The sequence below is a fragment of the Cornus florida genome, unplaced genomic scaffold, assembly GCF_030987335.1.
Source record: "Cornus florida cultivar Cherokee Brave unplaced genomic scaffold, ASM3098733v1 CherokeeBrave_3.0.0_Hap2_Chr11, whole genome shotgun sequence".
Classification (NCBI taxonomy): Eukaryota; Viridiplantae; Streptophyta; class Magnoliopsida; order Cornales; family Cornaceae; genus Cornus; species Cornus florida.
Window position 1 is genome coordinate 67,037,459 of NW_026775581.1, and position 27,676 is coordinate 67,065,134.

At 36.4% G+C, this 27,676-nt stretch overlaps 1 protein-coding gene across 3 annotated transcripts; it reads right to left on the reverse strand.

Annotated features, from left to right (window-relative positions):
* On the reverse strand, positions 1-27,676 carry LOC132282769 (FKBP12-interacting protein of 37 kDa). Of its 3 annotated transcripts, none has more exons than XM_059784556.1 (15): positions 27,576-27,676; positions 27,246-27,354; positions 27,100-27,151; positions 26,885-26,946; positions 25,801-25,868; positions 25,637-25,673; positions 21,484-21,571; positions 21,312-21,376; positions 21,140-21,217; positions 14,826-14,873; positions 13,751-13,804; positions 11,794-11,955; positions 10,667-10,736; positions 2,145-2,200; positions 1-276 (listed from the first exon to the last, which is right to left on the reverse strand). In XM_059784556.1, the coding sequence occupies exons 2-15, from the start codon at positions 27,270-27,272 to the stop codon at positions 121-123; spliced, it is 1,023 nt and encodes a 340-aa protein (XP_059640539.1). In that variant the 5' UTR covers positions 27,273-27,354; positions 27,576-27,676; the 3' UTR covers positions 1-120. The 3 variants fall into 3 exon arrangements, with proteins under 3 accessions (XP_059640539.1, XP_059640540.1, XP_059640541.1); XM_059784557.1 differs by having other exon boundaries at positions 27,246-27,364; positions 27,576-27,665; XM_059784558.1 differs by having other exon boundaries at positions 27,463-27,665.

Sequence of the window (27,676 nt, forward strand, 5' to 3'; positions counted from 1 at the left end):
GAAGAAAATTCAAATGATGAAACAAAATCCAAAATTAATGTACAATGTACAGACGAGGAGGAACAATGATCAAAAAAAAAAAAAAAAAATTCCCTCCAAAATAGATTAGTTAACTAGTTCTCAGGCTTCTGTTTCACCAGCTACCATCACCATCACTTTCTCATCTGAAATTGTGTCCGTCTTTTCCCCCTCCACCACGTTCCTCCGTTCCAGCTCATCCTTCAACCTTTTGATCTCAGCATCCTTCTCTCCCAGACTCTCTTGCAAGATGAGCACCTGCAATTAAATATGACCATGTAAAGTTAGAAGGATTGAGGTAGTAAAAGCATTTAAGGAAGTGCATATGGATTAGCATCGAAAATAATATTTTTGAATTGCCTAGATAGGTAAATCAGTTGAGAAATTTAAATCCCCATAAAACAAAGTGTGTAAAAAGACCATATTTTCTACTTCAACTGGAGCGCATGGAAGGAGATTACAAAGTCAAAAGGTGATTATTCAAGCCAACCACACAATGAATTGCTTTAGGATTTCAGTCTATATAAGGTGATTACTTTTTTGTCGGCTGAAGTTCTATGTACAAGCTCGCATTTTTATTATATTATCCCAACTGCACACTAGTGAATTTTGATGCATCGGAGTCTTAGATTCAGATGTTTCTAACTCAGTAATTGATCTTTGACATCTATAACATGAACACATACTACTCAAAAATAAAAATAAAATAAAATAAAAAAACGAACTACTCACATATATAGACCATTGTTACTAAGATAATCACCATCAACCAAAGCCTCAAAGTAAGATTCCAACCATATGTAGAACATCATTAATCTAGGCTCATTATAAAGCTTTGTTCATAAACGATAAAGTAACATAACTGTGCTGAGTTTCAGACACACAGGAAGGAAAAACATTCATTAGGGTGCTGCCCCTTTAATGATTTTTATATCGTAGTTCCATAAAACATTCATTTTGACAAGTAATTTGGCATTGAAATCATAAGTCCCAAAACTGCATATTTTTTTGGGTAAAGCATATAAATTGTCGAAATTTAAAAACTGAGGGAATCAAATTATTGTTGGTTTTCATACTGGATTCTGATAAGAAAGCTACATCTTCATTATGGTTCTGCTATCAAATTCAGTTCTGAAAACCTAATATTGACATTAAACATAATAGTCCTCCCTAGCTTGCTTTTTTTTAGGGTTTTTCGAGTCTCCCTCCACCCTACCTCCCCATAAGACAACATATCAATTTTTTTGTGCACATGATGTACAATCAGTACAAATACTTAAATAAATATGTACATTACCCATTTAAATTAAACGGGTTACACAGGTAACCTGTTAATAAACGGGTCGTGTACGTGTCAAGGGTCCCTGACACGATTATTGAACGGACCGGGTTGGCCTGTTTAACAGAAAACTCATAGGTCAACATGACACAATTGCGACCCGCCAACACGAATTGCCACCCCTAAATTTTATATCCTGTACATTGGGAGGAGCTTTATTGTTGCGCATTTAAAATTTAGTACTTTTTCCTTTGAAGGCACAAGAAAAAAAATTCCATTCTAGGAAAAATCAGAAGTTATTGGACTCTGTAAAATGGATCAGTGTGTGAAATTTAGTAAACATCTGACATGTAGGCTTGGTTTATATCTACAAATTCAACCAAATAATTGGACCTCTGCAAGTACACTATATTAGGGATAACATTGAAAGAAACCCAATTACAAATTAAAATTTAATCAATATCCATGGGAAAAAATCAAAAGGATTACCATATGTAACAGAATAGCATGCCAAAATTGACAGGATTAGTATTAAGATGCAAGACGAGACATGAGTCTCCCAACCATAATGAAGTCAAACCTCCAAGGTTTCACTTGGTCCCTGAGGCATTCGTCTTAATGCTCCATTTGATTGCAAAGATAATTAAGAAGAAAAGAGGACTTGGAACTAAAAAAAACTGCAATGTTGCAACGTTTATGTAAAGATCCCCAGCTCCCATTTCTTCCCATCTCCTCAGCAACAACGGAGCACTAAGTTTCATTCACCTCTTAGAAGTTAAAACCATGATGATCATATGTTTCATTTAAGTAGAATAAGTGAATGAGAATATGTAGGATAGATGAAAACCATTTCATTCGACTTCTCCACATCATTTGTCAGTCCCTCCATATGGTTACACAATCCTGTATACAACACCACAAAAACATCAAAATGACGTGAACAATGATACTAAAACTGAAAAATAAAATTTTGAATGAAAATAAGGCACAAAGAAACAGCAATCAAATTGAAGTTATGCGTGCATTGTGTGCAACCACGTGCCCGCACAAAAAGAAGAAAGCAATCTCAGTGGTTCTAATGTTCTTCGAGCACGAACAAAACATAAAGGTAACGAAAATAAAATTTGATGAAAATTCACAAAAGCAGCTTTTTCGAGTGTTGGAATTGCCTGAGTTAAAGAGCTTCATGCATCCGGAAGCCCCTTGGGTCGAAGCTGATGGGAACAGCTTACACCACAAGGCACAAAGAAACAGCAATCAAATTGAAGTTATGCGTGCATTGTGTGCAACCACGTGCCCGCACAAAAAGAAGAAAGCAATCTCAGTGGTTCTAATGTTCTTCGAGCACGAACAAAACATAAAGGTAACGAAAATAAAATTTGATGAAAATTCACAAAAGCAGCTTTTTCGAGTGTTGGAATTGCCTGAGTTAAAGAGCTTCATGCATCTGGAAGCCCCTTGGGTCGAAGCTGATGGGAACAGCTTACACCACAAGAGCTTTCTTAGAACATGCGATGCTGTTTCTCTTTTTGATAAAACTTTAGCTGTTCCTCTTTTATCACTTAAGGTTATGCAGATGCAAGAAGAATCATTTAGGTTATGCAACTCAACAAAAAATCAACCATTGTTATTCTCTAGTCATCTGCAATTGCCATTGAACATTTGCGAGACTTATAAGGGGTATCTGATGATGAACGAGGCGTGACTCAAGGCAGAGATCACACGTGACTCGCCTCTACTTTTGGAGAAGGGGCAATGATAGATAAAATTAGGGTTAAAATATTTTTTTTATTTTTTCTAAGTTTAGATTTAGGGTTATTTTCATATTTTCTTAGTTTAGGTTTTTCTTCTTTTTTTCTTTTTTGAGTAAATTAAGCTGGATAGGTTTTGATGATTATTGATTATTGAGAATATTTGAGAAATGAAATTCTTCCCCCCTAATTCTCTTTCTTCTCTCTTCTCTACATTCTTCTTCTCTGCGACATCAATTCGGTACATAAGCACTACATGGTATCACAGTCAGGTTCCAAGTCAGAGCAAAAGATCCACCCATTCATTACCGTGTTCACAAGGTCAATTTGCATACTGTTCATCGAGTTTTACCTCTACAAACCACTGTGAACCAACCAATCACCATTACAGCCAAACCCACTGTTCATGCATAAAACCCTAACCCTGGTTGCGATGTCATCTTCACCAAACACAAAATTATGAGCCTTACCCCATCACAGTACTGTAAACCACCATCAAACAACAAGAAATAGAAAACCCATACCGTCACAAAAACCACACTACCATGTAACCAAAACCCTTACCCATCTTCACCACACCATTAACTCCTTACCCTACCACTGTAACAGCTTAAAACCCCAATCGATAACCAACAGTTCACACCAATCGATAACCAACAGCTACCTCATCCTCCCAGAAAATCTGTTGTCACAACCTTTTCTACCTACCCACTGTGCACAATACCAAAACCAATCATAACCCGAACCACAAGACCTTCAAAACCTAAGCCAAAAATCCCTTCACCATCTCCATCCTTCATCGGAAACCAGTCATTGGAAGCACCACCATTACCATCACCTCGCAATCTTCATTTCGTCGGCATCGTGTATTCGTGTCACCATCCAATTCCTCAACAATTCTTTGCCATCAACATCTGTTATCGTATCCTACCTTATTAACTCCACCCACACTTTGGTCTTCCTCTTCCCCTAATATTACCCTTAATGTTATGTCATACAGTGTTTCCATAATTTACATTGTATCATATGTAATTTTTGACAAAACATATGATTATAAAATAGATGGTAACCCATAGCTACGTTACCCAGACTCGCGTACGGGTGTTAGACACGGGTGCGAGTCTAAAGGTCAAATTCGTCAATTTATCAAATTAAGGGATGTGGGGACTCGGCTAAAAAGTGTCCCATATCTAGACAAGGGTACTTGGACACTTCTATAAATGAAAATTGTATAAATTTTTAATGTATGAGCCATCAATTTTGTAAAAAAAATAAAAATAAATATTGACCAGGTTTCATGCCATAGCTGTACCTTTTGTTTATGTTAGCTGTACCTTCGAATGCCATTTGAAAGAAATATGCCAGCTGTTTTTAAAATTTGTTTAATAAAAGTAACCAACAGTTACTGCTGTAACTTACGAGTATTGTATTTTTGTAAGTAAAAGTGCAGTTTAAACTTATACTATTACTTTTTTATTAGTTATAGCAGTAATTAATGCCTCACAGCTGTAACCCATTAGTTACAGTAGTAACCTGTATCCCATTAACTAAAAGGTTGCATCTACCATGGACAAGTGGCCTCACATTTGCCGTAAAAAAATTAAATAAATAACACATTAAGAGATAGCTTCATCTTAGCCACAAAAAAAAAGAAAAAGAAAAAAACATCTCAAGCACTCTCGCTGAGATGCAATCTTCAACGTTTTAGAACTAACACCACCATCAATGGAAGCCAACCCCTTTTGTTTTTTGAACCAGCTTCCTAGCACCACCATCAATGGCAGCCGTGTCCAGTAGACAAATGAAGGGTCGGACTCATATCTCGTGTCCGTGGCAGCATTGTGTCGTGCCAACACGGACACTTGCCGGTTCCGGTGAGTCCAGGTAACATAGACCCATAGAGGATATGCAATTCAAGGACAAATGAGACTTGAATTAAAAGGTCAAGAAAATTTTAACTGATAAATTAAATAAGAGAATGGACAAACATTTTGTTTTCTTTGTCATGATAAATAAATGAAGCTTCTATGTTCTGTAATAAGTGTATGGAGAATAAATAGAGCTTTTACATTACTAAACAATGTCACTTGTAAAAAAAAATCACCAAACAACGTCAGAAAGCACCTAGTGTGAGAGCAAAACAGTTATTTCAGTGATACAAGGCATCCAACAAATGTTACTGCCAAATATTGAAAAGAATCTCTTCTAACATTAAAAGCTATTCCAAAAATGTAGTTTCCAACTACGAATTCCAAAGTCAAATGGAAGCAATAATTTTGCTTCTCTCATTCTAAAGCCTAAAAAAACTCAAACGTGAAGCCAAGAAGATAGTGAGCAAAGTTAAGTAAGACTCATTAAATGACTTAAATGAAAAATTAAGCACAAAAGAGGGTGAAGGGTTATGAAGGACACAGATAATGCAATATTAGTTAAAAAAAAAGGATATATAGATAGATGGAAAAACTACTTCCAAAACCTTTTAAAAGAGGAATACCCTAGAGAGAAAGTATTAGTAAATGAATGTAACATAGGAATGGTAAATAAAACATCAATAAGAAAATTGAGGACACTTCAGAAGATGAGGGCTAATAAAGCATTAGACCAATATAATATACCCATAGAGACTAGGACAACACTAGGAAAGGGAATTGAGTGACTAACAGAGTTGTTTCAAACATTCTAAAAGAAGGAATGATGCTAAATGGGTGGAGGAAAAGTACAATAATACCAATTACAAAAATAAAGGGGATGTACAAAATTGGGGCAATTATAGAGGAATTAAATTAATAAGTAATACAATAAAAGTATGGGAAAGGGTAATGGAACAAAGATTAAAAAGGGAATCTATGGTATTTGATAACCAATTTGGATTCATGTTGGGGAGATATACAATGGAAGCTATATACTTGCAGACAATTAATTGAAGAGTGTAGGAGTAAGCAAAAAGATCTACATATGATTTTTATAGATTTAGAAAAGGCATATGAAAGGGTCCCAATAGATATAATTTGACGGGCTTTACGACAAAAACAAACTACAATGCAAATAATAAAGAGCATCCCAGAAATGTATACGAACACAAAAATTAGAGTTCGTAATATGTGTGGTGAAGCTAGCAAGTACTCAGTAAACATAGGATTGCACCAAGGATCAATGCTAAGTCCAGTTTTATTTGCAATAATTTTTTATGAAAAAACAAATACTTCCAAGAAGACATTCCATGGTGCATGTCGTTTGCCGATGATATTATGTTATTAGATACTTCTATAGAAATCTTAGAAATAAAATTACAAATGTGGAGAAATGCTTTAGAATAAAAAAGATTGAGAATTAGTCAAACTAAAATAGAGTATATGGAGTGTAAATTTAATGAAGTCTCGATCCTTGATAATATAATGAAAAAACAAATACTTCCAAGAAGACATTCCATGGTGCATATTGTTTGCCGATGATATTATGTTATTAGATACTTCTATAGAAATCTTAGAAATAAATTACAAATGTGGAGAAATGCTTTAGAATAAAAAAGATTGACAATTAGTCAAACTAAAATAGAGTATATGAAGTGTAAATTTAATAAAGTCTCGATCCTTGATAATATAATGATAACACTTGAAAGCAAAAGAGTACTCAAAATAACCACTTTCGCTAGTTAGGATCAATAATACAAAAGGATAGCAAAATAGAGAGCGTATAACTAGTAGAATTTGATCCGGATGGATAAAATGGCGACAAGCTAGCGCATGAATGTTCATTTTCGACGTTCATTTCAGGATTGGGAGTTGGAAGAGGTGACCATTTTCTTGGATCAATTGTATCGGCAAGAAGGAATTGGAAGGGGTTTTGACAATTTGATTTGGATTCCCTCCCCTCACGGGCGTTTTGCAATAAGATCTTTGTTCTTATGTCTATCTAAATTTGCATCCTATGATTTTCCATGGAAGACTATTTGGTGTTCTATGGTTCCTACTAGGATGGCATTTTTTGTATGGACTACTGTTTGGGGTAAGATTTTGACGATCAATAATCTGAGGAAAAGGGGAAATCTTATTGTTAACTGGTGTTGCATATGTAAGCGGGATGGGGAGTCAGTCAATCATCTCCTAATGCATTGCTTTGTAGCGCGCGATTGCTGGAATCTCATTCTTGGCCTATTTGGCATGTGTTGGGTAATGCCACGCTCTACTAAGGAGCTGATTCATGCTTGGAGAGGTTGTCGTGTGAGTAGGAGTGTTCATGCTTATTGGAGATCTGTTCCTCATTGTATTTGGTAGTGCATCTGGAAAGAGCGAAATACTAGAATGTTTGAAGGGAAGGAATCGCCTACTACGACTCTAAAATGTTTTATTCTTCGTTCTCTTTTTAGTTATGTGAACAGAAGTTCGTGTTCCTCTTCTGTTGATTTAATTTCTTTTTTGGATTCTTTGGGGCCTTAGACCCCGAGTTCTTTTATGTCTACGGGACGCGTTTCCCTATTGAACGCCTTTTTTAATTTATTATTACTTATCAAAAAAAAAATGATATGTGACAAAAGAATAACACATAGGCAAAAAGGAAAATTTTATAGGACCGTTGTTTGACTAACTACTATATGGAGCGGAGTGTTAGGCTTTAAAAAAGAAATAAGCAGAACACCTTCATGTTGCGGAAAAGAGACTGCTAAGGTAGATGGTTGGAGTGACTAGAAGAGAAAAATTAGGAGTGGTACCTATCAAACAAGAAAAAAGAGTAGACTTAGATGGTTTGCACACATACAAGGGACCTATAAATGCGCCCGTGAGAAGAGCAAAACTAATTTCCATAGAAGGTAAGAGGCAAAGAGGGGGACCAAAAATAACATAGGATAAAGTTCTTAGAAACGACTTTAAAAAGCTAAATACATTAGGTAAAATGACATGTAATAGAAAAGAATAGAGAAAGAGAATTCCCGTGGCCCTCATTCATGTGGGAATAAGGCAAAGATGATGATGGTGATTCTATTGCCAAAAAGTATATAAAAAAAACTATGCCAAATGAGGCCTTACTGGTCGTTCAAGAAGTCCCTGGCGTCAAATAAATTGAAAGATTCCTTTGAATAGGGATGCAGAATTAGCCACTCTCACATATCTAAGACTAATGTTATAAGATCCATTCAACAGTCTGGAACTGAAAATTGACATGCACTCAAGGTAACTAGAACCTGGATAACCCAAGGGTGAGACTTAACCTTAACTGAAAATCTCAAAGGCTTGTTTTCTCTGTTGACTGCTACATGAAAAGCTATCTTAACCATTCATAACCTCAGTAAGAAGAAGCAAGTTCCAATTGTTGATGTATGTGAAAGAAGCAAGGGAGAGTTAGAACTTTAATGCTTCATTGCGTGTGCTAAGGAACTGTGGTGCATCCTTTTACTCACTGTGAAGTTATATGGAGCCCAGAATTGATGTGCAAGCTTGACTAGTTGGTGGGGACTGTTTCTGGAAAAGGACTGGGAAAATTTGGGAGATGATCATTTTAGGCATCATCCACAAAGTAGGAGAGTAGGGAATCCCAAATGGATAGAGTTTACAATGCAAAATTGATTTTTTTATTGTGTGTTGAGTTCTTTGTTATGGTGACTACAGATTCTTTTGTTGAGTTATTTGATGATCTATATTTTTTATTTTGCACTAGTTGATCATTTTTACTCATCCTGTGCACATGGGTTGCACCCATTCAAACGCCAATGTTCTCCCACAAAGTACACACATAAACAGTTAGGATATGTATTCCAAGCCTTTCACTTGCTCAATGTTCCTATTCATTTCAGCTCCCACTAAGCTAGAAAGTAAATCAATCACTGCACTTGGAGAAACAAACGGCATCCTAAACAAAAGAAGGAAACAAAGACCACCCCTTCTCCACGAGTTCGTAATGTGTCAATGCATCTCTGCTGCCTATCTAAACATGCAAAACCATTTGCAAGAGACCTATAAAACCACGGCAAGAACTTTAAGAAAACAGTCTCCCCTCCAGGAAAACTGAACCTCAGTGGTGCCTGATAACAACTTGTGGTATGATTTAACACTAAAACCTCAAGATTACTAGGAACTTGAGCCAAAATACGAAGCCAAGGGCCTGTTTGGCAACCACGTTTGCTTTGACCCGAAGTAGAAGCAGTATTTCTGCTTTAGAGTGTGTTCCACACTATTTCAAAGCTTGTTTGGTAACGTACAATTGTTGCAAAATTTTTGGAAACAAATACATGAAAGCATGTTTGGTAAAAAGTGTTGGTAGTTTGAAAAATTAAATGGCTAGTTAAAAATGTCATTTAATAAAATAAAAAAAAAAATTTTTTTTTTTTAACAGTTCTTTTGCTACAGTGCGGAAGCAACCAAAAGCATCATTTTTATGCTTCTAATTTTGGCCTCTTTTTTGGAAGCGCTTCAGTACTATTCAAATGACAGCAAACGTTACCAAACATGCTTCGTGCATTGCTACAGTACACTAGCAAAAACAAAAACGAAGCAAAAGCATTAGCCAAACACGCCCTAAAGTAGCTATTTTTTTCACTCCCAAGGTAGAGCATATCTTACCCAGATCCTTCTTCCATAATGGTACTGAACAATAGTATCATTAGGGCAGATACACCATCAATTTCAATACCAATTTCAATACAAGGGCCAATAGCAAAAAAATCCTAATATGGGTTAGAAATTTGACTTCACTCTTCCCCAATTTTGTTTTCTTTTTTTAATGTTAGCTTCAGATTACCCGCTTTTTTATTTGGTCCCGCTAGATTTGGATTACTTTATAAACATGGGTAAAGTGAGAAAAACACCCTTAATGTTTACATTTTGGGCAAGTAACACCCTTATCCTTTATGTTGTGTATATAAGTCCGTTAAGTTTGAAAAATAAGCAAAAAAGGGCTTAAAGTTACTGTTCAGATATAAAATTTCGAAAACACCCTTATCTCTTCTGACAATCCCTTATAAGGGCAAAATGAGAAAAACATCCCTAATGTTTACATTTTGGGCCAATAACACCCTTATCCTTTATTTTGAGTATATAAGTTCGTTAAGTTTGCAAAAATGTGGCAAAGAAGGGCTTGAGGTCATTGTTTCATTAAAAATTTAGTCATGTGCATTGCACATGACATTTCTAAGATATATAATATTTCAAAAATACCCTTGTCTCTTCCGATAATGTCCCTATATATATACACTTATCACATTTAATTAGCTTTTTTACCTATTTTTTATTCAGTAATAGAAGGATACTTTAGTTTTTTCAGCATTCAAATCCTTGTTTGCACCAATATTAAATGTTAAGGAGGTTTTAAAATGTATAGGTTTCGGCATTCAGGTCCTTGTTTGCTCCAAAAATGAATGTTAATTATGTTAGGGACTTTTAAGAACGTATAGGGGTTATACACTTTATATGCATTCCATAGGGGTGTTTTTCGCTCGCGACCCTATAAACATTAATTTGTTGCAAAACCAAAGTCGTAGAGATAAACACTGAATAAAATTTTTTGGTGAGTCTGATAAACCACAGTTACTCGAACAAGCTGTGCAAAAATCATCGTAAAAATGAAATGAATGCGTAGTACAACTAACCCAATTTATGATTCAACACGCAATACAAAAATCACTGACCTTCAAATTGACTTCTGAGTTCTGCATTTTGAGATTTCTGCAAGGCAAGTTTCATTCCTAACTCATGCATCTGCTACGCCAGACAATGATATTGAAAAAACAAATCAATTAACCAGATGTTTTGGCTCTGAATCGGATGACATTACTTGAAAAGAAAAAAAAAAGGAAAAAAAAAAAGGAAGAACATAATAGTAATAATACACATTATATTCTATTTATCCCACACAGCAATAAATTAATAACTCTGCGTGCACGAATTTTAGTAGCATTCACCCAACAAATTGTCTGAATAACTGAGTGATCTGAATCGCTAAAAACGTTTCTAATAACTCTGTTGCTTTTAAAAATAATAATAATAAAATAAAAAATCAACTGATTATGTTGAGACAGCTCAACCTCTTCCCAAGCCCCTAACAACCAGACGCTCAACCAAACGAGGGGGGAAAATGAAACGAGAAAATGGAGGATTTGAAACAAAGGGCCTTGAATTTAAACAAAAGATTGTTCACTAAAATTGGATCCCAAATATCAAGGGAACAGGGGCAATTGCTTAGCACACTGGATAGCAGCCACTTTGTGCATATTAATGACAATGGTTAAGTGCACTGGGAGAGCAGCCACTTTGTGCATATTAATGACAATGGTTAAGTGCACCGGGAGAGCAACCACTTTGTGCATATTAATGACAATGGTTAAGTCTGCATCCAGTCCATCCCTCCCAGCAACCTTGATTAACAAGGACCACACTTGGTAATGATCCTTGATCCAACACAAGGAACTATTAGATTATAGGTGCGAGAAACATATTTTATAACAATTTTATGTAGTAAGAAACTTAAAAACCTTACCAGCATGGATTTCAAATAACTCCTTCCACCTAGTTGTTTGAAATCCGTACATAAAAAGCTCTCAAATCAATAAATAGATATTGAAACTTAAACATACTTACCTATTCTAGATTGAAGCTATAATACTTTAAATGATTGAACATAAACCTATTCATTTCAAATCCTTCAACCCAAATGTAGTGTAGTACAAACACCATCCAAATATGTTATCTATTTATCCTCTCTCCTCAAACAATTATTTGAAAACGTCAATAATATCCAACTGATGCAAACCAATACCTTTCCTTCGTTAGCTTGATTTCCAATCTCCTCATTTTCCTGTTGCAGGGTTCGGCATTTTACCATTAGCTGCCTCCCCAACTTGCTTTGTGGGGTAAAACTGACGGCGGCAATGTTGTCATGCAATTCCTTCACCTTTTTATCTTTCTCCTCCACCAAATTCTGCATTGTGACATTACAGAACAATGTAATCAGACTGTAATCTCAAATGGCAGCATAATATATATATATATAGGGTATATAATTTAAAGCTGGCAAGTCATACAACATCTCTATGCAGATGATACACACAGACATGGAAGGAAGGGCAAAAGACATGACAAAGCATAATCAATGCCCAAGATGATAGCAATCACTATTCCTGAATGATATCATTAACTTAACTAAATTAAAGAATATAATTTGGTATAAAGGATATTTATAAAAAGGACCCTAAAAAGTTGGGCAGCATTCTTCAGAAGATTAAAGAGCAATGCATCATAGTGTTCCTGAAATGATGAATGAACCAAGCTAATTAAAGTGTTCTCTTCAAAGAATTACATTGTTCATGATTTACATTCTAAGATTGTGATATTTTAGTGTGTAACAAAACTTACTCTTTGCTGTCTAAGTGAATGCTGAATATACTAGACATTGTACAAGTAACTAAGTAAAGAGAAACCATTGTTTCCATTACAGTCATCATGACTGCCATGAGCCAGCACTCCTGATCATCACCACCACAACTGTCATGCCACCAAGTCTCGCAACTATAGCTAAATTACTACAATTGCAACAGCATAGCTGTTAACAACAGAGAACCACCATTGCAACCACGCACCATTTTCACTACATTCATTGGCATCACCAATACCAGTAAAACAGCCATCAACACCGCAGACACCATTGTTTATGCACGCACGATTATACCTTCATTGTTGCTTGCTTCACATTTTCAAGAGCCAATAAGCCTTGGGGTAGGGGTGTGTGTAAATACTACAGAATTTCTGTAAGCCCACCACCACCGATAGACCACCAACTAGGCAACTACGGCTGCCCCCTTTGTAATTTGCATAAATACTTCTCTCAAATTACCAAGTCACAACTATATTGTTTACGAATTTTTATATGTACGATTCAAAATAAGATTGCAATTTATCAAAGATTACAGTAAAGTATAAACAAAGCACATTACTTTGCCAAGGACATGCAAAGAAATAAATAACTAAATAATCACAAAGAAAAAATTGTATTAGAACTTAATTTTGATGAAACAACATTCACGTAAATGAGTAGGAAAAAAATCTACAAAGTTAAATCTACTGTTTCGTAACTATTTAATATTTAGAAATTCCAGAATGGCCACAATGCAGCTCAAAACTGTGTTTCATCAGCTGTTAATTGGATAATTATCTCAAAAATGGTAGTAAATATTGAAAATTTGCCGAATTATCCAGAATTGGGGCCTTGTCGCAGCATACCCTTCTAAAGGAAGGACTCTTTGAAGTGGAAACTGAATGCTATTTTAATTATTCTTTTAACTAGCTATACATTCTGATGGGAAAAACTATCATCTTCGTTCTACAGCTGCCTTAATATGACATAGAAAGATCAATCTAAGACGATCAGAAATTTCTAGTCTTACAGGTCCAAATACAATCTGCTATAACTAAAGTTTTAGATTAGTTCCATCCACTTTAATCTAATGAGAATTCAGCAAAATCTAAAAACATCACAACTCTGCATGCCGGAATATTAACCCATGCCACGTCAGATAACCCCGAGTCTCGGGCTTCTTAACTAGGCATTCTACAACCATACCCTACTACCAAAGCAATCCTAAATGATAGGCCAATAGCACATCATACATGAATTATAGGAGGCAACCAGATTTTTCTTAAAGTTTAACACATGCAATAAAATAACCAACTGCAAAAAATTCAACTTGCAATTAGGATCAGGAGTCTAAAGAACGCACCTTTAATCGTGTAAACTCTTCATGAATTGCTGGATCTAGTAATAACCTCCTTGCCTGTCAGGTTTGCATAACAAAAAACTAAGCCACTAGCAAGACAGTCAAAACAAATAACCCAGGACAGTATTACACAACCATAGCAATATAGTGGAAACATTTAAGTGGGTCTAAGAAATCTTGATAACCAGAAGCTTGAGATTTATAGATTACATTAATACAAGGAATAAGGTGAAATATGCACATTTCTTGCTGAAATCTAAAATAAACCACAGAGCCTTTAGCTCAAGTGGCATTTCCTTCCAAATGGAAGGCTGAAGGTTCAACCCTTGGGGGCAATATGGGTGTGTGTGCAATTAAAAAGAAAAAAAATCAAATAAAATGCAAATTCAAATAAACCAATGAAGAGAGTATAAGTCTAGTCCACCCAACCAAAACAAAGCGTAAGCTATCATGTAAAATATAACCCATACATTTTAATAAAAACTAAACTCCAGGTTTGTATACATAGAAATAGTTTAATGAGATTTTTTCCATTAAACCTTCTTTTTTATAAGCAGTATTTTGAGTTTTTGAAAAAAATCTGATTTTTCCACGAAGAGGATATTTTTGGCCAGTACAGATTTGAGTAATTTTCAATTGGATTTATGACAAAATAGTTTTTATTAATCAAGATTGTTGACAAGCATATTTCAATCTTTTGTTTCTTTGGTAATGAGGACTTCTCATAACATCTGTTGCTTCTAATTTCATGCAACCACTGCATATGAAATTTAAAAAGGAAAGACCACTTACTTCTAGGCAAAGCAATAAGGTCAACAATAAGTACTTCCTTTTCTAATGCAACTATGCAAGTGAGAGTCTCACAAATAAAGGAAAAAGAGAGATGTTTGTAAACAAGGTTACATGCCAAGTCGAAACCATTCCATTAAAAACCAAAGACTGAAAGACTACTTAGACGACGTATAAATGCGAATATAAGAAGGAAAAAAACACAGTTTATTCATGTTAGCTTCTAGTTTTCCAATTCCAAGCACAATGAAATTTTTAGCCCAAAAAAAAAAGAACACTATTGTCATACCTGCATTGATGGTGGCTTAAGTTGCGCTTTCAAATCCCGAACCGCTGACTAAAAATTAAAAATGAATTCAGATTTAGAGTTTAAAAATAAAAGTACACACACACACAATAATGGTCAAGTAACTCAATTAGCATCCTAATCAAACTTCTCCTGAAGAATTTTCTTTTCTTTTTTTTTTTTTTTTTTTTTTTTTTGACAAGTAAAACTTCTCCTGAAGAAATTAAAATCAACAATAGTCATAACAATGCAATAAAAAGAAAAAGAAGATATTACAGTTCGGTGCACCTGTAAAATTCTCTTTGTGCATCTATTTTGTGCTTGTGAACATTTCAAAGTTATTACAAGCCAAAATCCTGTTTCTTGGCAAGATCAGTCTATTATTATACTGATACACCTTAAATCTCCATTTCAATAATTTATATTAAACATAACAGAAGCTCATGTAGTGATCAATACCACTCCAAAATAGGAGGCATTTCAAGAAGCATATAAATTGCAAGCCACAATCGTTTGTTGTCTATTATCATACTTTATAAACCTTGCCAACTCTGTTTAAATAATTTCTATCCAACATGACAAAAACTCATATAGTGATCGATACCACTCCCAAATAAGAGGCATTTCAAGAAGCAAGCACATTGGATATCTTTACATTTTCAGCCTTATTTGGTGGAGAAGAAACCTCAAGCCGAGCTTATTAGTTGAATACACTATTGTGGTAGCCGAAACAGCAGAGTCCCCTGCTACATTTCAATATTTCGCTCCTCATACAGAAGCAGCTCTGGCTGAATATTTTATATATCATGAATGACACACTTCCGCTATCAGGAAGAAAGAAGAGACAAAACCGTTCAGGCGTAGCTCTTCAGGCGGATCTATCCTGAATTGTCATGAGAAAGTAAAAGGGAAGAAGGTCGGAGGTCTGAATAATAAGAATGACCAACTTTGATCATCTTCCCAGTCATGTAGATTGAAGTAAGTGATAAGAAAATGTTTTCTCAAATTTGTAATAAAGTGACACATGGGTCCGAGACACCCATCACTAATTTGAAAGGAAAAATTAAGAAAAGAATCCCAACTGAATTCAAATCAACAAAGCCTTTTCAGAACTATTTAAGGTTGGTTACATGAATCTTGTTTCTTTATTCCTATTGAAATATATATTATATATATGTATATGTATATTTTGTTTCCTTTTCCCTCCTTTCCTCCTTGATTTACTCCTTTTCCCATCTTTCCTCTTTGATTTACTCCTTGATTTATTCCTTTTGTCTGCAACTTTATTCCCTATATATTGTGTATCAATACAATGTAAATACATCAAGTAATACAAGCAATAAGAGAAATTTAGCATCAGTGGCTCTTGATCCATGGATGTAGGCCTTAGTGCTGAACCATGTATATGTTGTGTTCTTAATCTTTCTCTATTTCATCTTCCTATTTTACATCTTATACTTCTGCATCATAAATTTAACATGGTAACAAAGCAACGATCCTAGATCGTTTGCACCAAAGTTTGCGTTGTTTTCTCTGTGGCTCCATTTGGAGCTCTGCCATTTTTTTTCCCTTTCCTTTATTGATTGCAGAGAGCAGTGAAGGAGAAGACCAGTAAAATCTGATTCGTTTCTAGTTCAGATCTATCTATGTTTTCCTTTTTCAATCAACCACGCGCTTCCATTCGACGTCCCACACCGTCACGCGCCGACACTCTTGCGAATAGATCTCACTTGCGCACCAACGCACTCCTCCTTCACCGACGGTTGTCAACGCTCCGAAGCGGTGACCGACTCACCATCGTTTCAGCTCCTGGTCATCTCACCCAAGCTCCCGCAACCTTTTCACGTGCACTCACGCACCGATTGTCTTTGTGGTTCAGCTCTCTGTCCACCCCGCTGGCAGCCCACACATGCGGTTTGTATCTAATTCAGAGCATAGATTTGCTTTGTTGAGTTTCGTCGGCTTTCCCTTACAGACGCGATTTGACGTCCATTTGTCATTCAATCTGTGCCTGCACTGTCACCGGCGTTCTGTTCTGCCGACCTGTTCTCTCTATAGATCTCTGCTCAATTCTTCTCCAGTGACCTATTCAATTTCGCCGTTCTTCTTTGTTGGAGAGAGAGCATGCGAGTGCACTGATAAAAGGGATGTGGGACCCCTTTATACCACACCCGAGAGTTTCCCCTTTTTTTATTAAAAAAAAAAAAGAGAAGAGTGAATTTTTGGGGGCAGCGAAGTTGTTTTAGTTGGATAAAGCAAAAGTAAAAGAAAGAGAAAAGAAATATAAGTGGGTGAGAGTCGGAATGCCTCTCGGATGGAGAAGGAAAAGTGTGAAGAAAAGTAAAGTAACAGAAACTTGTCGGCTGTTCTCTGTTGCGTATGCGCGCATGGATCAATTTGTCTAGCCTGCTCAGCCGTTTCAAGAGAATATTACACCATCTCCAATCCTTCTTTTACAAAAAAACAAATCATATCGGATGTACCAGCAGCCCATTTCGAGTTTGAGGGGGAGCAATTCTCTCTGCCATGTAGTTACCCGGCGTTTTGCCGCCCCGTTGATCTCAGCCGTTGCCGGCCATGTTGATCCAAGCGTTGCCGGCTCTCGTTCCACCAAAGTTTTCAGGCCTTGTTGTTGGTGACCGGCTCAGATCCAGCACAGTTGTTGAAGACCGGCGAAGTTCCGGCCTGTTGTTGATTACCGGCTTAGTTCTCGCAGTTTACCAGCATAGTTCCGGCCATTTACCAACTTAGTTCTGGCAGTTTACCAGCTTAGTTCCTGCCTTTTACCGCCTTTGTTCCGGATCTTTTTCATTTCTTGGATGGATCGCCCCGGTGTTGTTCCTGCCCATTTCTCGACTGTGTTCCGACTATTTCCCGGCATTGTTCCGGCATTTCTCAACATTGTTCTGACTATTTCCCGACTTTGTTCTGGCATTTCCCGACTTTGTTCCGGCATTTTCCCAACGTTGTTCCGGCCTTTCGGATGCTTTTCGCTCCACCACCGTTTTCAAGATTTCATCTCCAAACTCAAGTTGGCTTCGAAAACCCATCTTGAGTTTCTAGGGGAGTATTGAAATATATTATATATATGTATGTATATGTATATTATGTTTCTTTTTCCCTTCTTTCCTCCTTTATTTACTCCTTTTCCCTTCTTTCCTCCTTGATTTATTCCCTATATATTGTGTATCAATACAATGTAAACACATCAAGTAATACAAGCAATAGAGAAATGTAGCCTTAGTGGCTCTTAATCCATGGATGTAGGCCTTAGTGCCGAACCATGTATATGTTGTGTTCTTAATCTTTCTCTATTTCATCTTCCTATTTTACATCTTATATTTCCACATCATAAATTTAACAATTCCGCTACATCTAGTTCATAAAACTCAATCATATCACATGCTATCATATATTAGTTTTGGTATTCTCCTCCCCCTGACATCACCCTCTCAACATTGACCACATCATTTTCCTTGCCGGACAATTATTCGTCTTTCAATAAAAAGGTAAAAACTATCTTAATCAATTTCAATTTATTTAAATTGTGTGTTACATCAAATGTGTAACAGGAGTTCATTTCCAAAATTATACTTTCTTGTTTTGTACCACTCTCACAACATTTGCATTACAATTGCACACATTTTTAAAATATTTATTTTTTTGTAGACACAACATTTTGTTCCATTAAGTATGGTTATAGTAAGAAAAGTATGATAGAATTTGGCTTTCAATATTAGATGTGATTGTTTTTTTTATACGTAAATTATTATAAAAGGCACTTAAGAGGGGAGCGCATGCTATATCCTTAGACTATCCCAAAAAAACAAAAGTTCCTCCTCGGATTTATAGTATCGATCATGAATACCAAAAAATAAAGATCTAAATATCAAACTTAAGCACCCACATAGAAGTGTCCTCATCAAAGGATCTCCTATTCCTCTCCGCCACAGACCCTAACAAATACAAAGGGGGAAAGCCCTCCAAGCACCCCGAAAATGTTTCCCCAATATACAACCATCCCAAGTTTCGAGCATGCTACTCGTAGAAAGTGGCGTAACCCCAGTATCCAACACACTCCAAACAGGGCAAAAATCAAGTACCACCCATCCCAAGCCACTAGCAAATGGTTCACTGACTCCTCATCTCTCTTACACATACAACACCAGGGGCTTAGGACCTTCAGATGGCCTCCCAAGGGAACTGAGACTCCTGCAAACCATCAAGCTCTAATAGAAGGAGTGAATAAATCTGTCATGAGAATCAGCCACCCAAACCCACTCATTCGCTCCCTCACCACCCACTTGCTGGCTATATACAACAACGCCAGAAACTCCGTAAGTCGTCTACCTCCAAATCCTGAAGATGCCTTGAAACTGAATATCCCATACGAATCCCCCGCAATCAAGGCAACAGCAATCCGCGCGGATGAGGATATGTTTGTAGCAATCCTAAAGAGTCTCAGGAAGGCATCCATAAATGTCTTCTCTCCACACAAAATATCACTCCTAAACTAGACCTGACTTCACCTCTTAGGTATAAATGGAATATGTTTAGAGAATTAATCCCACCCCTTCCAGATGAAGAAGATCTCACCTCCAAAGGGCTCCAGCCACCCTTGCCTTCCCCAATCTTGGGGCTGATAACCCTCCTCCACAGTATGTGCCTCTCCACTCCAAACCTCCAAAACCGTTTGCCCAACAAAGCTTTCTTGAACAACTCCAATCTCCCAACACCCAAATCTCTAGCACTAAGCGGCTTGCAGACCTGCTCCCAATTGACGAGGTGGTATTTGACCTCATCACCCATACGACCCCATAGAAAATTCCTCTAAAGCTTCTCGATCCTCTTCGCAAAAGAAGCTAGCAACATAACCTACCAAAATCACCCCATTTAAACCATCCTGTTTTGACATTATTATTAATAATATCTGCAATTTCTTATTTTTGAATAATTGAGCCTATGTAACAAACATGTTCACTTTTTGGTATCTTTGACTCTCAATCTTCACTGCATCCACATTTGTAATTTATGCTTTGTGTGGTAGGAAGGAAGGAAGTGGGGTGGAGGGAAGATAAGAAGGAACAAATTTCCTTCGTTCTATAGAGAGGAGATAAGGAGAGAAAAGATAACACAATGGATGAGTCATACTTCCTCCTCTACAAATTTTCATCCCTCCAAATATGGGCGAAAGAGAGGGAGGGAATACAAGTGGGTCTATCATACAACTTTTAAATTACAATATTATCCTCCATAAATTACAATACAATCAGTGTTGTCAAAGGCACCAATAGAAAGATGCCCAATTCAAATTCGCCTAGGCACGCGTCTAGGCTCCAGGAGTAAGACTTGCGCCTGTTGTGTGCCAGGTGCGACTTTGACAACATTTGCGCCTGTTATATTGAATATGAATACTTTAATAGTAAATTATTTTTTTCCATTGTGAGCCTCACTTCACTCTGGCACACACCTCGCCTTCTGCCTAGGCTTCAGAGAACCTCTAGCGCCTTAGGGCGGGCCTTTGACAACACTGAATACAATAGATAGTGATAGGTATAATGGAAAAACCAAAATAAAACTCTCTCTTCCCTTCTCTCCTAACGAACAGTCATTTGTGAACTCATTCTCTTCTCCTCCGTTCAACTGAACAAAAAGAGGAAAGGACACAGTTTCTTCACTAGAGATGTCTCATTCATCTCTTCTGCTATCCCTTCCATCAAAAAATTTTCCTTCCTACCGAACGAAGCATTAAGTTTCCTGAAGTACATCCCATATATTCAATTTTAGTACTACTTATCCGGAAGCTTTTTGATTCAGTAACTTCACTCCAGACCTTAATTTAGTAGTTCTAACTCTAGGTTCATCCATCATCAAAAAATAGCATAAGACGTGGAACGTAATCCTAAACAGGTCCTATAAGTTCATCCATAACAAATACAAAAATATATGGGCTTGACACTCGTAGAACAGGTAACAATATTGTCATGGCCCTCAAGAACACTCCCAACATCCTCAAAGCATTGGATGTTGCTAGTCTTTTAAACATTTCTCTAAAGAACCATTATCCACTCATATTAAAGTGAAAGCTCAAGCTATAGGAAGTACAAGTTCAAAAGAAGATTTTTTGCAGGAGATTCAGAGTTATCTTTGTTCACTTTCACTGAAGCAATGCCCATTCTACACCCATGGATTTCAGCTTCCTCTTAATTAATATAATAGATGCCTCTTTCAAGAACTGCAACAAAGCTAAAAACCTACAGAATGTAATTAAAACCTGCACACACTACAAAAATGGACAGGAAAAGAAAACTACTTACCTTCAACTCTGCTATCTCCTGCTCTCGCTTTGCAAAAGTTACAAGGAATGCAGCTTCCTTTTTCTTTGCTTTTTCCAGCTGATAACAATAAAAACCATACATGGATGAAATCGTCCATTGACTAATGAAGACTCCTTACACGGCTAACAAAGAATAATATTGAACACCAAACCTGTTCTCGCAGTGATTCCTCGGAGGATTTAAGGGTCTGAAGACAACTGACAACTAATCTAGGTTCTACAAAGATGAAAGAAACGTAAGATTAGATGACAGAGGGAAGAAAAAGGAAAGAAGCTCATATGTCCTAACTGGCAACACAACTAATGCACCACGAAACGACTAACCAGGGGATGTGCCTGCAGGTACGAAGGACTCATTTTGAAATGAAGAATGCCACTTCTGAATCTCAGACTTAGCAGCTTCAAGCTCCGTCTGAAACCAATACAGTCATGAGTAGAAATACAATAAATAGCTCGAATTATATTCAAAATGTAAAAGGCATGAACTCTGCAACAGATTGCATGATAATTTCAACCTCATGCTACAAGGTCAAAATTCATGCCAGTCGAAAATTTTGATGCTCAACAAATAATACATTCAGATCCAAAACCAATGCAATCTATAGGGATTCAAACAATTATTACAATTACATGCCAGTCCAGACCAATAAAAATTAACCAAGTCTTGATCAAGGACTTTTCAAAAATGCTATAAAAGAAACCAAAATAAGACGAGCGTACACTGTAAAATCATATGATCTGAATGCCTTAAAAACATAAAAAAAGGTTGCTAGCATTTGAGCAATAAGACATTTCTGAAGTACAATATGTAAGCACATTATGTAAGCATTTTAACCAACCTATCAAAAGCAATGTAGCACTCAAATCAGAATGATAGTGCATAAGTCCATCAATATCATGCCAATAAGGATAATCATGACTCATGATGACTACAAGATCAATTAATTCTGACTGTTATGGTGTAACTTGGAAGTGCTTGATTAAGCTAAGGGGCAAGAGAATAACTTAACTACAAATGTACTGCAGCTACACCATATCAGTATGGTGTAGTTTCAGTGCACTCAAAGTCATTAACTTTTATGCTCCTTTTCACGTGAATCTTTTCTTCTTCTTTTTCAAAGGCATCAGTTTTAATTGAAAGGTAGAGCTATTTTGGCAACTTTGAATTAATGAAAGCTTCAAAAATAACTCTATGCAGTATTTAAGATAATTAATATTTCTTCATACAAGAACAACCTTCTTGTATGGCAACAGAACAGGAATGACAAAGTTTCCATTCCGATCAACTCCAATAAAGAAATAATAACTTAATTGCCTTTCGAGAAAAAGTTTAAATCTATAATCTCTATTACATATTTCAGATTTATTAGAGAGCAACTTCTAAGTAATGTAAGCAATAATTTTTAGCGAGCAAAAAAGTATATTATAAGGGAATGATGTAGTACCAAGAAGAATAACAGCCCCTGTGAGAAAAACAAATGTCTAGATTCTAGAAAACAGGAAAAGCAAGCATTCAAGTAAAGTCCTTCCGAGGTGAAACCAGTAAGCGACAGTAGAAAGTAACAACGCCATAAAATCACAAGGGAACCGAAAGAAACTATGCACCAAGAGGTCAGGTACTTCAACATTCTATCCAGAAGATGAGCATGTTCACCCGGCAATTAGTACATAATTATATCAGGAACCATGTTCACCCGGAAATTAGTGCATAATTATATCAGGAACCATGTGTTCCATTAAAAAGTTCAGCCAGTCCAAATCTATAGCTGCCTTTGAGCCAAAAAGAAGCAAATAAACCACAAGGCCATAAAATATTCTCTAAGTGACCTCTTGATATCCCACCTAAGCCAAAATAACCAGGACTCCTATGTGAAAAAACATGTAATGCGCAATCAATAATATTCTTGAAGAAGGTTGTCAAAGTGCGGCAGCAATAGACAGAAAGAAAGTGTAAAAGACCACCAATCATTTTAAAATAAATAAATAAATCAATAACTTGTAAACAGTTAAACTGATTAGGTGATATCATTGGGCTAAGAAGTAATCAACTTGTGATTAAGATAGCCTTTTTCCCTACATATTAAACTTTGGCTATGTTACTCGCTCATTCGAAATCTCGGCTGCTGCTTTCAAGAACATATGACACCTCTCTTCCTCTATTTTTCAACTTGATTCCAGTATTCTTAGTTTCTACCTGCCCAATGATTAACCAATACACTTCATACACTGAATCATGCTGTCCAATAATTCTTAATTTCGGCATGTACTAATCACACACTGAATCTAAGACACTTCATAATACTAATACCATTAGAATGTCATATCACAAATTTATGGTATCTGAAAGGCGGATGAATTGCAATCCTATCTAGTAAAGTGGACTTCGTCAATTTTGGATAGACTCCACCAAATAGCAAAGAAGGCAATATAAATAAGTCAACAAAGCCTTTGTCACATATACAAAAAGTAGTATCTAATTTCCATAATTTTAGCTCTACTTATCAAAGAATTACAATCAAATAAATTTCAATTCCAGAAACTTTCATTAACTAGCAATTTATTTATTTTTATAAGAATTAACTTGCTAATATTCATTCCATTTCCTACATGTAGCTGACTCTAAATAGCTGAAAAGGCTTCATTTGGGTTAAGTTAAAATAAATGTAAATTAATTTAAGGGCAAATTTCACGAAACCCCCAATAATATCAATTTTTGATCAAATACACCCAACCTACTTTAGAAAATCCCCAAGACCACATTGCACCAACTCTGTGATTAAATGACGAAACTAACCTTCTAATATATCAAATCAATTAAAAAAACAAAAATTGGTATTTTGCCAATTACAAAAATAGCCTTGGTGACTTTTAAGTCACCAAAGCACAAAACGACCGCGTTTTGTCTGTATATATTATATGTATATGTGATCTCGGTTTTTTTGGCTCTGTGCTCATCTGGGTGTTTGTAATTGTTGTTCTAAAGATAACTGTAGTAGAAATCAGAGGAAGTTTGGGGAGTGAAAGTAGGAATGGTGATAAATTTGCCCTATATTTTACCCTATATAGGGCAAATTTCACAAAACCAGTTTATGGTTTCGGGTCTTCCTGACCGGATCACCATGACCAGGTCTCAGCTTCCCGACTATGTTCGGACTCCAACCGGGTACACCCAGTTGATGGAACAGTGGAGACAAGCTGAGTTGAAGAGCTATGGAGTGTTGGTCAACAATTTCTACGAGTTGGACTCAGCTTACACCGGGCACTACAAGAAAGCCATGGGTAATAACAAAATATTTCACATTGGTCCGGCATCCCTGATTCACCGGAGCACCGGCGAGAAGGTTGAAAGGGGCCACAAGACGGTGGTGGGTGAGCACGAGTGCCTGAGTTGGCTCAACTCGAAGAAACCCGACTCCGTTCTCTACGTTTGTTTTGGCAGTGGGTGTAGATTCCCTGATAAGCAGCTCATGGAGATAGCGCGTGGACTCAAGGCTTCCAGGCACAATTTCATCTGGGTCGTCCTTGGAAAGGACGATAATGAGGATGAACAAGAGAGAGAGAAGTGGTTACCGAAAAGGTTTGACAAGAAGATCAACGGTAGAGGTTTGATTGTGAAAGGTTGGGCCCCACAGGTATTGATTTTGGACCATCCATCAATAGGTGGGTTATTAGTTTACAGTTCCAAAAGGGCGAAGGTTATTTCTGTAATTGGCAAAATACTGATTTTTTCTTTTTTAAATAAATTGGTATATCAGAAGGTTAGTTTCGTCATTTAATCACATAGTTGGTGCAATGTGATCAAATTTCATAGTGTTGGGGGTTTTCTAAAGTAGGTTGGGGGTATTTGATCAAAAACTGATAGTATTGGGGGTTTCGTGAAATTTGCCCTTAATTTAACACTTAAGATATGTATGGCCATTGTTCATACCAATAATTTTTCTATAGAGAAATTGTTTGTATTGATATGTCCAATTCTATTTATTACTAGTACCTATGTTCTTTAAATGTAAAATATTGTTTGATAATCCCAAGAGAGTGTGCGTAGCTGACTTGTCTTCTCTTCAATTCCTAAATGTTTCACAAAAAGAGCATGGGAAATTAATCAGCTCAAATATACCCAATTTCAAGTTAAATTGTCATGCTAAATTTTGCACCAAAACAGTTAACAAATTCTTCAGAATTGGTCGACAGTTTTCTGAAACCAAAACAAATCCATAATGTATTCAGATTTGCCGAACTCATGCCCGAAATGAGGAATGATAAGATCTACAATAAACAAACCACAAACTCAGATAAGAATTCTTCCTTAATGGCGGGAACTAAATTTCCTCCTCTAACACTGTTCCATAACATGGTCATTAAATGTATACATCCTTGCAGAAATAGATACATAATTACCATGAAATTATCATACAATAGAACTCAAAAGACAACCAAAAATAGAAACGATAATTACAATACAAAGACTTATACATACTTGGCATGTTGCGAGGGAATCCTTACAGTTTTGGAGACTGCAAAAAATTAAAATAACAAAGGGAAAAAGTATAAGGTGCTAGACAATATATTATAAGAATGTCTAACAATGACATGAATGTTTAAAACATTTTAACAAGAGAATCAACCAGTTTCTAACAATACCTCTCACGAAGAGACAAAATCATTCCTGTTGCCACACCAGGTGCAGTTTCTTCTACTTTCAAGTTACCCTACATCATAAACAAAGGCAAAGATATTCCCTTAGATTCAGAAAAACAGACAAGGAATTGGTCCAAATGCTCGTTCCTACACTGCAACTAGTTTTGACAAATTGCACATTACACAATCAGCAGGACATACTAGTTCCAAAAAAAGTTCATTTTGCATTATATATATGTGTGTGCGTGTGTGTGTGTGTAAATATGTATGTTTTCTCAACACTCATCCCACCTACTTGGAGCCAAAGAAATCATAAAGGACATCAAGGAATACATTTTACATAAAGGACCATTTGATTGGTTACTACAGTGCACTGTAACCAATTGACCTGCCTCTCTATGTCATGTCAAAGACTGATTGATCATAAGTTGTTGCATTAATGCCTTGGATTAACATGTCATGTTGAGAAAAGAAGAACACCCTTCCTCTAGTGCCCTGTTTGCCATCTTCGCAAGCTCTCTTACTCTTATTCTCCTCTCTTGTCCTTCCTCTCCTTCATCCCTCTTCACTAAAACCCTGAAATTCTCTTCTTCCCCCCATCTCACAGCAAACTCAGCCCCCACCCTCACACCTATCCTCAATACATTTGGTTCAGGATTTTTTTAATGATGGAAATACAATCCAAGATTGCTTCCTGGCTCACTGGGGCTTCAGAGGCCCATGAAGGGCCTACCAGCTTAGACATGAACTGCTTTGCTGATAGTGTTAAAACACTCTTCAGAGAAATTCAAAGGGGTCTTGAAGTCCACCTTGCTCAAATAATTGAATTCAGAGAAATTCACTTGAAGACCACCTTGCTCAAATAATTGAATAATTGAAGATGTTGAGGGGACTCTGGACTGTGACAAAATGGTCTAGACTTAAAGATTAGGACCAAGAAGGGAATTAAGGTCTTGATTTCATTAATTACTGTTTCTGTAGAGGTTCTAAAGCAAGTTTGTATGGTGCTATTACTCAATTGACTTATATAGTGCAGTAGAATGTGTAATGTGCTTCGGGTCTATTGGTTCACTAAAATGAAGAATACCTTCTTGGAGCCAAAGATATCATCCTCGTCATCTTCCAGTTCTCCAAAGGTTCTCTTGTTGCCTGAACTCATACAATAACTCAAAATGCATCACAAACTGATCAACATTCAATAATAATAAATAAATAAATAATGAATAACAATTTTAGAATAAAAAAACTGATTAACATTAAAAACAAATATATAAATAAACAATTTTAAACTAATTAAGTTACCTGAACGCCTAGCACTGTGGCTTCCGGGTAAATCACCTCCAAAATCATCCTCCTGTGTTTTAAAATCAAGAAAAGCAGTCAATCCTCAAAACGCTAGATTTATGAGAGTTAACAATGAGATTGAAATCATTGAACAAAGCACTTACCTCTTCAAGATGAGCAGTGGACGCCATGAATTTGAGAACGAGCGTTTAAATTATATATTTTTGCACAAATCAAGCAATTGGGATAAACAATTTTCTCACTCTGTAATACCTGCAAAAAACTAAAAATTTTGTCAAATCTCAACATAACATGGTTCACTGACAATGTGAGAGAGAGGGAAGAAAGAAGAAGATGAGGAGAAAAAAAATCTGAAATAACTTTGTCGTGGAAGAGAGAAAATTAGGACATAAAAAATTAGGGCTTCTAGTGGAGAAGAAGAAAAGGAAGAAGAGAAGGAAAAGGAGATATGAAAGAATACGCAGAACACTCACTAATCGGGTTACGGCGAGGGTTCCCTGTTTCTCCAACCTGAAACTCTGAAAGTGGGGTTCGGTGGTTCGGAGTATATAATGGAATTCTAATCCGAGTAAAA